At 42.9% G+C, this 13,059-nt stretch overlaps 1 protein-coding gene across 1 annotated transcript in view; it reads right to left on the bottom strand.

Moving 5' to 3' along the window:
• Nucleotides 1–12,763, bottom strand: part of LOC311098985 (solute carrier family 22 member 23-like) — a 74,918-nt gene extending 62,155 nt beyond the window's left edge. The window contains exon 1 of the mRNA XM_084139564.1: nt 11,990–12,763. Coding sequence (XP_083995690.1) covers nt 11,990–12,442 — 453 coding nt within the window. The 5' untranslated portion in view covers nt 12,443–12,763. The remainder of the gene's footprint in view (nt 1–11,989) is intronic.
• Between the last annotated feature and the right edge of the window lie 296 nt (nt 12,764–13,059).

Raw genomic sequence — 13,059 nt, 5'->3', positions numbered from 1 at the left:
GGGACAGGAGCCTCCCTGCATGCACCCTGCTGTGGTGTCTACTGTGTCGTTTAACACCAACGGTCACAGCTGCATGTACAGTACATATCTAACTAGAGGGTGGGAGGGAGGTGAGCGGTGAGAGAATGAGTAGAAAGAGGGAGAAGGTGGGAGAGATAGAGAAGGAAAGGAAATGCTTGACAGTGAATGAGGACTGAAGAGAGATAAAGAAGGAGAAATGGAATAGGGAAATATAATGAGGAAATTGAGAGAGACAGAGAGACAGATGAAATGCTTGGCAGGGAGTGTGAGGCCAGGGAGACAGGGAGGGTGGAGTGAGAATGCTGCATAGTTACTGCCTAGCAACAGACTATCACCTTGGTTATCAGTCTTTCTCTAATTTACAGTATAAGTTTAGAAGGATTCTCTCACCTCTGGGATCAGGGAATAGAGGAGAGTAGGAGGTGTGAGAGAGAGAAGCACAGATCCAGCAGGAGAAGGACACATCTTTAATTATGTGTGTTTAATTATGTCTCTCGACATGTCTCGACATTCAGTTCAGGAGTTTTCAGTGTGTTTCTTGCTAATGCACTCAAACAATAAAATCCCTAAGGGGCAGCCTTCAAAGGCTTTAGCTTGTATTGTTTAAATATGGACAAGTAAAATAAAATAATTACTTGTCCATATTTAAACAAGCCTTTGAAGTCTGCCCCTTAGGGTATTTTATTGTTTGAGTGCATTAGCAAGACACACACTGAAAACTCCTGAACTGAATGTCTAGAGAGAGAGAGAGAGAGAGATCTGGATCACATTCCATTACCGTTACAGTCTTCATAGAAAATCTGATAATATAAACCCACAACTGTTCAATCAGTGACATCATTTAGATAATTAATATGCGACTCATTGAGAAATCACCTATGTAAGCAATGCCATATTCCAGAGCTATTATGTGGAGGTTGTATATCATATTCATATCCTAGATAACTATCATTCCAGAGTCAATTCTCAAGTTACACATCAAAGGTTGGAAAAATTGCACACATGTTCAATAAGACTGTCTGGCACATACAGTGAGGGAAAAAAGTATTTGATCCCCTGCTGATTTTGTACTTTTGCCCACTGACAAAGAAATGATCAGTCTATAATTTTAATGGTAGGTTTATTTGAACAGTGAGAGACAGAATAACAACAAAAGAATCCAGAAAAACGCATGTCAAAAATGTTATAAATTGATTTGCATTTTAATGAGGGAAATAAGCATTTGACCCCCTCTCAATCAGAAAGATTTCTGGCTCCCAGGTGTCTTTTATACAGGTAACGAGCTGAGATTATGAGCACACTCTTAAAGGGAGTGCTCCTAATCTTAGTTTGTTACTTGTATAAAAGACACCTGTCCACAGAAGCAATCAATCAATCAGATTCCAAACTCTCCACCATGGCCAAGACCAAAGAGCTCTCCAAGGATGTCAGGGACAAGATTGTAGACCTACACAAGGCTGGAATGGGCTACAAGACCATCGCCAAGCAGCTTGGGGAGAAGGTGACAACAGTTGGTGCGATTATTCGCAAATGGAAGAAACACAAAAGCACTGTCAATCTCCCTCGGCCTGGGGCTCCATGCAAGATCTCACCTCGTGGAGTTGCAATGATCATGAGAATGGTGAGGAATCAGCCCAGAACTACACGGGATGATCTTGTCAATGATCTCAAGGCAGCTGGGACCATAGTCACCAAGAAAACAATTGGTAACACACTATGCCGTGAAGGACTGAAATCCTGCAGCGCCCGCAAGGTCCCCCTGCTCAAGAAAGCACATATACAGGCCCGTCTGAAGTTTGCCAATGAACATCTGAATGATTCGGAGGAGAACTGGGTGAAAGTGTTGTGGTCAGATGAGACCAAAATCGAGCTCTTTGGCATCAACTCAACTCGCCGTGTTTGGAGGAGGAATGCTGCCTATGACCCCAAGAACACCATCCTCACCGTCAAACATGGAGGTGGAAACATTATGCTTTGGGGGGGGGGTTCTGCTAAGGGGACAGGACAACTTCACCGCATCAAAGGGACGATGGACGGCGCCATGTACCGTCAAATCCTGGGTGAGAACCTCCTTCCCTCAGCCAGGGCATTGAAAATGGGTCGTGGATGGGTATTCCAGCATGACAATGACCCAAAACACACAGCCAAGGCAACAAAGGAGTGGCTCAAGAAGAAGCACATTAAGGTCCGGGAGTGGCCTAGCCAGTCTCCAGACTTTAATCCCATAGAAAATCTGTGGAGGGAGCTGAAGGTTCGAGTTGCCAAACGTCAGCCTCGAAACCTTAATGACTTGGAGAAGATCTGCAAAGAGGAGTGGAACAAAATCCCTCCTGAAATGTGTGCAAACCTGGTGGCCAATTACAAGAAACATCTGACCTCTGTGATTGCCAACAAGGGTTTTGCCACCAAGTACTAAGTAATGTTTTTCAGAGTGGTCAAATACTTATTTCCCTCATTAAAATGCAAAATAAATTTATAACATTTTTGACATGCGTTTTTCTGGATTTTTTTGTTGTTATTCTGTCTCTCACTGTTCAAATAAACCTACCATTAAAATTATAGACTGATCATGTCTTTGTCAGTGGGCAAACGTACAAAGTGGGCAGACGTACAAAATCAGCAGGGGATCAAATACTTTTTTTCCCTCACTGTACAATTTACACCCTGAGCAGACAATGGTGAAATCTATTCAAAAACCACCTCAGGTCAAAAACATAATATAGCCTATTGAAGTCTATCTCTACTGTTAACATTCATGGAGATAATGGCATCTTTACTCTCAGGGGCACAATTAATAGTCTGTGGAAAAGCAGCATTATTCCTCAAATTATCATGCAGTGACAGGTCAAGGACAACAGTCCGACACCATGCCACAATCTCCCTATAAAGAGAGGTGTGTGTGTGTGTATGTGTGTGTCCGAGACGGCACACCAACAGTGACAGTTGATCCTGGTGCTTGTCAGCCCAGTTTCTCTGTGAGAGAGAGAGACAGACTAGCTGATCAGATAAATCTACAGTGCTGTCTTTGAGGTCTGCAGGGAGCATGGCAATACTCAACACTTTGTTACTGTATCCTGAATAAAATACATCAAGGATAAAAAATATATTATTCAGTTTGGGTGTGTGTACACTAAGATAGTAGCTTAGATTGAGAGTGAGTAACCTTGTTTTGTGTGGAAAGAGATAGAAATATAGAGGAAACTAATATTATTAGGTGGATAGTGGGTAAAACGAGAGGCCTTTGTCCTTGTAATGTGTCGGTATGTGGTGAACGATCACTACATGACTCATCGCTTTCTACCTCACCCCCTCTCTCTCTCTATCTCTCACACACACACACACACACACACACACACACACACACACACACACACACACAAAGTGCTCCAGCATATCTAGTCCTGGCAATGTAGATGATGAACCATATAATTCAATGAATTTGACCAATCTCACTGTTAGTGATTATGCAGAGAGAGTGAAGGAGAGAAAGGGCGTGATCAGCTACTTCCCTTCGAGTCTTGCATTCCATCACTTGATCTTAAAAAACTGCAACCAGGGACAAAGGTCACACGTTCAGTTCCAGGTTTACTGCTGCTCTGCTCAAAAATACCACTATCAGAATCTAACTCCCTTCAGCAAATACATACAATGACTGTATGAAGCTTTGTCTTTCAGTTCTACAGGCAGGCCTCCCTTTCCTCACAGCTGACGTGTGTGTGTGTGTGTCTATCACACCACCGACTTGGGCGTATGGGTCAACCCCTCCTAATAGCTGTGTCTGTCTCATGCTGTCCCACACTGACCCTGGGTCTGTAGATAAGACAGGACAGGAGAGGAGAGGACAGCTGGACAAACAGACAGCGAATGTTTAAGGACTAGGCGTTCCTGTACTCACTCTCAGGGCGTTGTGGGGCCATTGGGAGGGGAGGGGGGGGGGGGGGGGGGGCATCACCCAGTCCTGCTATCACCACAGTGGAATTGGGTGCAAACCTTATCTCTCCGTACTTATGACAGTGCGGTTTCTTGACATATAGTTATTTTGTTGTATAGTTCAAGTGTACAGACTTTCGTTTAAAAAAATGACATCTGCTTACACAGGGGTGCAAGCTTGAGGAGTGTATATTCTTACATGTCCTATTTACGTTAGAGGAATTACATTGTTATATCCTGTTTATAGCATTCTATTTCTCCCCATTCACTTGAACTGGGAGCTGTCTAGGCATCAATAGCAGTCCCAGCTAGATACAGGACTGATCCTCCTCCTCTGCCTTTCTCTCATCACTCTCTCCAATGAACTTGGACAACCACACAATCACAACTTTCCTTGAACACGCTGGGGGTTTCAGTCAGTGTAGTCTAGAATGTGATGAGAGTTTTATGGCTCTACTCCGGGCTGTGTGATGCTGCTGCGATCTGAACGTAATGGAGAGTATATGAAAGTACAAGGTTTAAGCATTAAGCAGGGAGAGTGGATACCCGACCCAGCCGACCCATCTGTGTCTCTCTGTAATGATTCAGGCTCCTTTTATTATTTTATTCAGCTCAGTCCCTGAAAAGCCCCAGGTCTCAATTAGGATCCACATCCACACCAGCTGCTCTGGATCCCCCATCAGCCCTCATCCGCTACGCCGCTGAGCCCAGCGTTATCAAAGCCTTCTCTGAACATCGCTCTGAGGGGAGAGAGTTGCACTGAGGGGCACTGTTACTATGCCATGACTATTCAAGGAGACGCTACCAAAGAAATCCATTCTGTCACTATAATATAATATAATATGCCATTTAGTAGACGCTTTTATCCAAAGTGACTTACAGTCATGTGTGCATACATTTTTACGTATGGGTGGTCCCGGGGATCGAACCCACTACCCTGGCGTTACAAGCGCCATGCTCTACCAATTGAGCTACAGAGGACCACTATGGTAGGAGTATTTCAAGGAGATAGTGCCAAAGCTCTGATTGTATTATCACTATATAGTATTATCACTATGTTGTATAATCACTATGTAGTATTATTTCTATGATATGACTATTCAAGGAGATATATCCAATGCTCTTAGGGGCTGATTCCCAACAGAGTTAAGCGTACATGGAACGTAATTCCCTTTTTATGCACTTCTCTCTGTGTATTCTGACCTTGAATTTAAGCATGAGAATAGCATGCTATAAACGTGATCTCCGTCTTTTATAGTATTTCAACAATGGTTTCACTTTCACACGTGCCTCTAACTTAACAAATTACTGTACTTTATATGGATTATTATCGTGACAAATGTACTGATGGGGTCACAATGGAAATACAACTAAATCAAAAAAAGTATTATTACTCTCACAATTTCACACATTTAAAAAATTGATATTCCCCCATTTTACGATTGACAAGCAATTCCCTTATTCCACCACATGGCACTGTGCGTACGCTTGGTCATGGCTGTGTGTAAATCTATTCTCACTCTCAAGCAAATGTTCATATTGATAAGTCTCACACTTTGCGTGGAAATTATCCCACGCATGGTTTATACACAGATTTGTGCCTACGCATGATTGATAAATGAGGCCCTAGGAGTCGAGGGAGAGGGTTTATAGCGAGGTCCTTTAGTGTCCTTTAGTGGGATTGGACTCATCCATTTACCTGAGAATCAATTCCTTCTGGGGACGACCTTGTCGGGTTGTAGAATGTTTGCTTGGGAAAAAGGACACCTCTAGTGTCAGTCTCCAACTAATCAGCTGTCTGTCGCCATTGCCCTGCTCTGGTACCAGTGTGTGTGTGTAATGGAATGATATGCCATTTTATTAGATATTGTTAATATTGTGGTAACGCTTTACCTTCAGCTGCTCTTATACCTGTGTAGTAAAGCTGTAATTACTATGGTAATAGATAACTTAGTAATAGCTTTGTAATTAATGACATAAGAAGTGGCAAAAAGGTAGGCTATATAAAATAGTTTCGAGATTCACAGGGTTGGGTAGGTTACTTTCTAAATGTGATCCGTTAGTTACTAGTTACCTGTCCAAAATTTTAATCAGTAGCATCACTTTTGGATTACCCAAACTCAGTAATGTAATGTGATTACTTTCAGTTAAGAAGAATTGGAAGAAGACAAAAATGAATATTACCAATTGAACGACATCTATTGCAGGATAAATCAACTTTAGAATTTACATAGCTGCCCATAAATGGATGTTGGATATTAGTATTTGGGTTGGTTATGTAGGCTTCTTCTAATCCATTGCTTTCGACTACAGATAATAATACGATTATGCTACAGTGAGGGAAAAAAGTATTTGATCCCCTGCTGATTTTGTACGTTTGCCCACTGACAAAGACACGATCAGTCTATAATTTTAATGGTAGGTTTATTTGAACAGTGAGACAGAATAACAACAAAAAAATCCAGAAAAACGCATGTCAAAAATGTTATTGTGGAGAACAGGAGGGCTTCTTAAAGAAAAACGAACAGGTCTGTGAGAGCCGGAATTCTTACTGGTTGGTAGGTGATCAAATACGTATGTCATGCAATAAAATGCAAATTAATTACTTAAAAATCATACAATGTGATTTTCTGGATTTTTGTTTTAGATTCAGTCTCTCACAGTTGAAGTGTACCTATGATATAAATTACAGACCTCTACGTGCTTTGTAAGTAGAGAAAACCTGCAAAATCGGCAGTGTATCAAATACTTGTTCTCCCCACTGTATATCTTTACAATAAAACACCAAAGTCTGACAGATTTCCAGTCATTACAATTAATTGAATAACCATTGATCTTCAAGAATAGGACTTGGAAATATAGATTAGCTCAATTGTTTTATCTGAGCATCTGGGGCTCCATGCAAGATATCACCTCGTGGGGCATCAATGATCATGAGGAAGGTGAGGGATCAGCCCAGAACTACACGGCAGGACCTGGTCAATGACCTGAAGAGAGCTGGGACCACAGTCTCAAAGAAAACCATTAGTAACACACTACGCCGTCATGGATTAAAATCCTGCAGCGCACGCAAGGTCCCCCTGCTCAAGCCAGCGCATGTCCAGGCCCGTCTGAAGTTTGCCAATGACCATCTGGATGATCCAGAGGAGGAATGGGAGAAGGTCATGTGGTCTGATGAGACAAAAATAGAGCTTTTAGGTCTAAACTCCACTCGCCGTGTTTGGAGGAAGAAGAAGGATGAGTACAACCCCAAGAACACCATCTCAACCGTGAAGCATGGAGGTGGAAACATCATTCTTTGGGGATGCTTTTCTGCAAAGGGAACAGGACGACTGCACCGTATTGAGTGGAGGATGGATGGGGCCATATATCGCGAGATCTTGGCCAACAACCTCCTTCCCTCAGTAAGAGCATTGAAGATGGGTCGTGGCTGGGTCTTCCAGCATGACAACAACCCGAAACACACAGCCAGGGCAACTAAGGAGTGGCTCCGTAAGAAGCATCTCAAGGTCCTGGAGTGGCCTAGCCAGTCTCCAGACCTGAAGCCAATAGAAAATCTTTGGAGGGAGCTGAAAGTCCGTATTGCCCAGCGAGAGCCCCGAAACCTGAAGGATCTGGAGGTCTGTATGGAGGAGTGGGCCAAAATCCCTGCTGCAGTGTGTGCAAACCTGGTCAAGACCTACAGGAAACGTATGATCTCTGTAATTGCAAACAAAGGTTTCTGTACCAAATATTAAGTTCTGCTTTTCTGATGTATCAAATACTTATGTCATGCAATAAAATGCTAATTAATTACTTAAAAATCATACAATGTGATTTTCTGGATTTTTGTTTTAGATTCAGTCTCTCACAGTTGAAGTGTACCTATGATATAAATTACAGACCTCTACATGCTTTGTAAGTAGGAAAACCTGCAAAATCGCAGTGTATCAAATACTTGTTCTCCCCACTGTATACTCAATACACACAAATCTAAGTAAGGAATGGAATTTAAGAATATATACATATATGGACAAGCAATGACAGAGCGGCATGGACTAAGATACAGTAGAGTATTAGACAGTACAGTAAAATGAAAATGTGGCTAAAGTGTCCCTTGGCTCGTGGTGGAATGAAACGCTGTGCATGCAGGGCTGCTGCGTTTTTATCTGCTGCTCGTTTAAACAGGGGACATTATCTGTGATAACCAGATGTCCGAGGCCGTGGGGAGCGGGAGGGGTGCATGGCTGATCCTAGTCATATCACACTGGCCTAAAGCCTTGGTGTGGTACTTGGAACCCCTTTGTGCAATACTGAGTGAGGCTTCAAAACCAGGCTCTTTATCAAGCTGGTCCTCTTATGCCTTTGAGCAGCAAATGTCCAGTCTAGATCAATATTGAGCAGACTAGATGACATATCTGTGAGTAAACTGGTGTATTTGAAGTAGTGTTTGATTATGAACGTGTATTAAGCTTAAACAAAAATCTAACACTGCTTACACCCCTTTGACTCACCTGAAACACAGACAGCGACACAGGACATCGACTATAGCAGTGGTCACCAACCTTTTCTGAGTAAAGATCACTTTTGCAGTGAAAAAGCAAGCCGAGATCTACCACTGTGATTTCTTTTTTTAAACATGACTTGTAACATTAACCTAATAAAAATTAGGTTCGTGCAGTAGTAGCCTAATAAATTATCACAGCATATTGGCTATATGCCTGGCCTGCCAATATTGTTCTTCTCAGACCATATTATAATTCAAAACTCGAGCTTTGATAACAAAATAGATCAGTTGGTGTAACACTTGCGAGGCACAGCTGAGCATAAATTGAAATAATTTGCAAATAACTTGCTTTTTTATTTTACTGGACTGATGGTACCTGCATCTGATGGTCATGGTGCTTTCAAGACAACTGGGAACTCGGAAAAAAATGACATCAGTGATCTTCTGGTCGGAAATCCGGAGCTCAAGAAAGATACCCGTTTCCGATTTGGAATTCCGAGTTGTACGACCGTTGAAAACAATTTTTGCCAGTCGGATCTCGCTTTCTTATGAGTTCCCAGTTGCCTTAAACGCACTGAAGTCGGAAGTAGGAGATTTCCGAGTTCCTAGTTGTTTTGAACATAGCATTAGTCTCAGCGGAGGGAGGGAGAGAGCAGTAGAGGGTCCACCTCTCCCGGTCCATACTTTCTCCTTCCTTTCCTCCGGTGAGACTGACCAGAGAGAGGGGACACCGTCTTCCACCTGATGGCGAAACTCGAGTCGCACCGCATCTGCCTCATGCACAAAATCATGTTGTTCCTATGACCAGAGAAAGTTAAATACTCCTTGATATTAAAATAGACACGACAAGCTGCTAATAATAATAAAAACACAGGGCTATCGATACTTGGCTACTCATTCATTGCAGCGCCAGTGGAAGTAGGGAGAAGCACATTTTATGTTTTGTAATAGTGTTGAATAAAAACAGTGATGATAGTCAAATAAAAATGTAGACATGAACTCACTCATAAAAACAGCAGCTCTTTGCTGTATTCTTTGATAGTCTCTCTCTCTAGTCAATGTTTTAAAAGTTATGAATCTCACGTAGGCTAGTATCAAACTTTGCTGTGGCCGGTGTTGTGGAAACTGTAGGCACGGTGATTTGAGCTATCTGATTGGCCAGCGCAGTAGGCGCACTCGATTTAGCGACAGATCTCCCAGTCCGTCGGGTAGGTGGAGTTTGTCTTTTCAGACAAATGAAATGGTTCAAAATGTGAACATTTTGCATACCCAGTGCGCAGGGCTTCTGAATCAAGTGCACCTACCGCCAACAGAGCAACACGAATAAATAAAAAAAGGAGCGCAAGCCCTTATCGTTGGCTTTTCTACAGAAATGTTTGGTGATCAACAAGGAATGCCTTGAAGATCGACCAGAAATGTTTGGTGGTCGACTAGGAATGCCTTGACGATGGTGTACAGTCGTTGTTTTCTTGCTGATGTGGGGCCCTCCAAGCATCACAGAAATGGCCCCTTAGGACATGATTGACATCCCTGCTATGGATGTACTCATACCTCTAGGGATCCATGAGAAGAATGCCAAATCATTTCTCATTATCTTTCTTACAGAAAAGACACCCTATTGTGAAATAGTTTTGCCTGGCTACCCAGACTTCTTGCTCTGGCCAAACGCTACGCTACGCCATGCCCATGGACGTTAGTTTCTTCTCCGCAATGAGTCTGGATCTGAATACCTCCCAGACCCTTCACCGAATGCAAACACATTCAAGGCCGTCTGATTGGTCCAGAAACCGATGGGTTGGGCCAGAACACACCACTAAGGTATAATAAGAACTGGAGACCGCGTCCAAGATGTCTGCCCATTATTTTCAAGGTAATCTACTCACGCCGATTCATGGACAGTCTATATCCGGGTGGCATCCGGTTTATACAGACCAACATGACATGCGCACTAGCACTCATTACGCACAGGAAGCAGGGGATGTCATCACGTTATCCAAAAACATGGCAGCCAGTGGATGAATATAAAATGTTATTACTGTCTGCTGTGAGTGATGGAAAAAAATTATCCTCAACTACAATTACTTGAATAATTCAATGGATGTTTTGTGCACAAAGGTGATGACTAGAGTGTCTTATTAGGGATTTTCAAATCTGAGTCCTCAATGTGGCCGTCTATGGAAATTGTCTTTCTGGGCCGGGAGTCAGTTAAACTGCAGTACCAAAGCAAAACTGTAGGAGCAGTCGAGACCGTGCTTGTAGACCGGAACCCTTGGCTCCTTGGAACACCTGGGTAAAGCTGCAGTTTGAAAATTCGTCATTGGCTTTGATACTCTAATTGGTTAGAGACAATCCAATTGCTGATGACTTTGTTTTGTACAACACCACTGGTCACCACAAACGATTTCAATGATGGCAGTCTAGAATAAAGTATGTTGTATAAGAGCAGAGGAAGAATTTTGTATGAGTCATCTGGCTAGAAATAGTAGGCCTCATGAGGTCCATTTTGAAAGTACAAATGGGGAAATCATGTCCTTTCACTATTTGGGTTCAGAAAGTATTTCTAGGCCTGTTGGCCTGTGTGGATCAATAAACACATGAGGCAGAGGAAGTGAACTATAACTATAACAGCATAAGAGCCTTGGAAATATTAGTATTCTCTCCAAGTAAATAAAAATACATGTCTGTTACAGAGTTGAAACCGGGCACAGTAGTAGGGTTTATAGGTTACTGTTCAGATATAAAACAAGTTCAGATAAGAAAGAAAGAAAGACTATCGTTTGATTTTTATTTAGAGCAAGTGACATAAGCAAAAGAGGTAAGTCATTATTCTCGGGTAGCGCGAGGCGCGCGAGGGAGAGCACTAACGAGCTTGACATGCCCTTTGCTCTAGATCAAAGCTCGAGCATTGCTTAGGTCTGGGCCATTATGACCGCCGGCACATTCCGCTGTGGTCATAGGGCGAGGGACATCTCTCCACTATAGGTCGCACCTCATCAGCTGCTCCGATGAGTCATGGCATGCCATCCCTGGTTAGGAACTGTCGGCATGTAGATGCGCTATTCAGCTATAGGCTACAGAACAGTCTCTCCTGCCGACATACTCGTAGTTATTGTCCATGAGTATTCATAGCCCCATGAATAGGTTATTAAAGCACTCAGTGGAGCAGCTCGTGTTATTATACAGGGATAGCCCATTGTTGAAAAATCCATTCCTGTGCTGCATGCGCTAGCAGGCTATTGGAGGCAGCAATGCATGAACCAGTCACATGCTTTTATACTCATAAAGGTGTGACGGTTAAGCCAGGTGCCGGCCCATAACAAAACAATACGATTTTTTTTACAGACTGCAATAGGTCTATAGTCCTACAATAAAACAATGTGATAATGTTAAAACCCTCGTCTGCTAACAGACACAATATGCTGATATTATAATGCAATTGATCCAATGCACCTCATTTGAATCGAGGGAGGAATAAATGTATAGGCCTTAATGACATAAAATAAACTATGTAAATGCAGCCCTTATTGCTCAATGACTGGCCACGAAACTTACCTTAGTAACCACATTCTGCATGAGTCCCGTATGCAGCTCAAAGGTCCACTCCTTGCACATACAATGTTGCAGATGCCTGGCTGTATCATTGTGGGTGCCATTGTAATAAACGTACGCCGCTGTTCGCGGGAAACTATTATTTGGACCATGAAATAAAGAGGAAGGAATTATAGTCAAATTAGTCGTGTTTGCCGTTGGCGGAACACATGTGTTATTCGGTTGAGCAAGAAGGAATTCGTCAGAGTACTGGCTGAATCCAATAAATAACGCCGGAATCCATGTTAGCACGATTAGCTGTCTCTGATACTTCCCAAACCCCCCGAGAAAAGGCAAGACACAATCGTCGATACGTGTGAGCAATCCCGGCAACTCTGTTTCGGGGGACACGAAGCCGTTCTCTGGTTGATGGTCCTCCGTCTCGAGCTGCACCACGGCCATCGCGGTTTCGCTCATGGATGCGTCTGTAGCGCAGCCGGGTTGGCAGTGCTACCCGTCGACTCCAAAATGCGTCAATGCCCCGGCTCTGGTGGTGAAAGCCTTGTGCAAGCAACCACTGAAATTTAAATAAGACACACTTCTTTATGATCAGGACTCCCTGTGCTCCTGTTTAGATGGACTCCATGGACTATTGCCACTGAACGAAGTGCACTAGGCTACTTGAGTGACAGCAAGCTGGTTTAAATGCAGGCTGGCAAATTTCCAAGATTAGAATAAACAAGCGCGACAACATGCGGCGAGGGAAGTTTTTAATCACCAATATTTCCTTCTGCTGGATAGGCTACATCTCATTAGCATACAATTGTGCCGGAAGAAGTAGTAAGCCTTGGGAGGGAGTAAAACACTGCCCCTTTCTCGAGGGCGCTACAGGTAACACATCTGTCCAAATTGTGAAATACAGTCCTCTGACGTTCTGTAAACACATAGCCTATTCCTTCTTCCCGACCACGTCATCCGATATATAGAAAGTTAAATGTACATCAGACATATTGAGTAATTTTCACAGTGGTGGAGTGCCACGGACAGATTCTGTAATTGCAGAATAAGAAGAAAGATACAAACATTTAACCGGC

The sequence above is a fragment of the Coregonus lavaretus genome (assembly GCF_964263955.1).
Source record: "Coregonus lavaretus genome assembly, chromosome: 23".
Classification (NCBI taxonomy): domain Eukaryota; kingdom Metazoa; phylum Chordata; class Actinopteri; order Salmoniformes; family Salmonidae; genus Coregonus; species Coregonus lavaretus.
The sequence above is the reverse complement of the archived record's forward strand: the minus strand, read 5'-3'. Positions and strand labels throughout refer to the sequence as shown.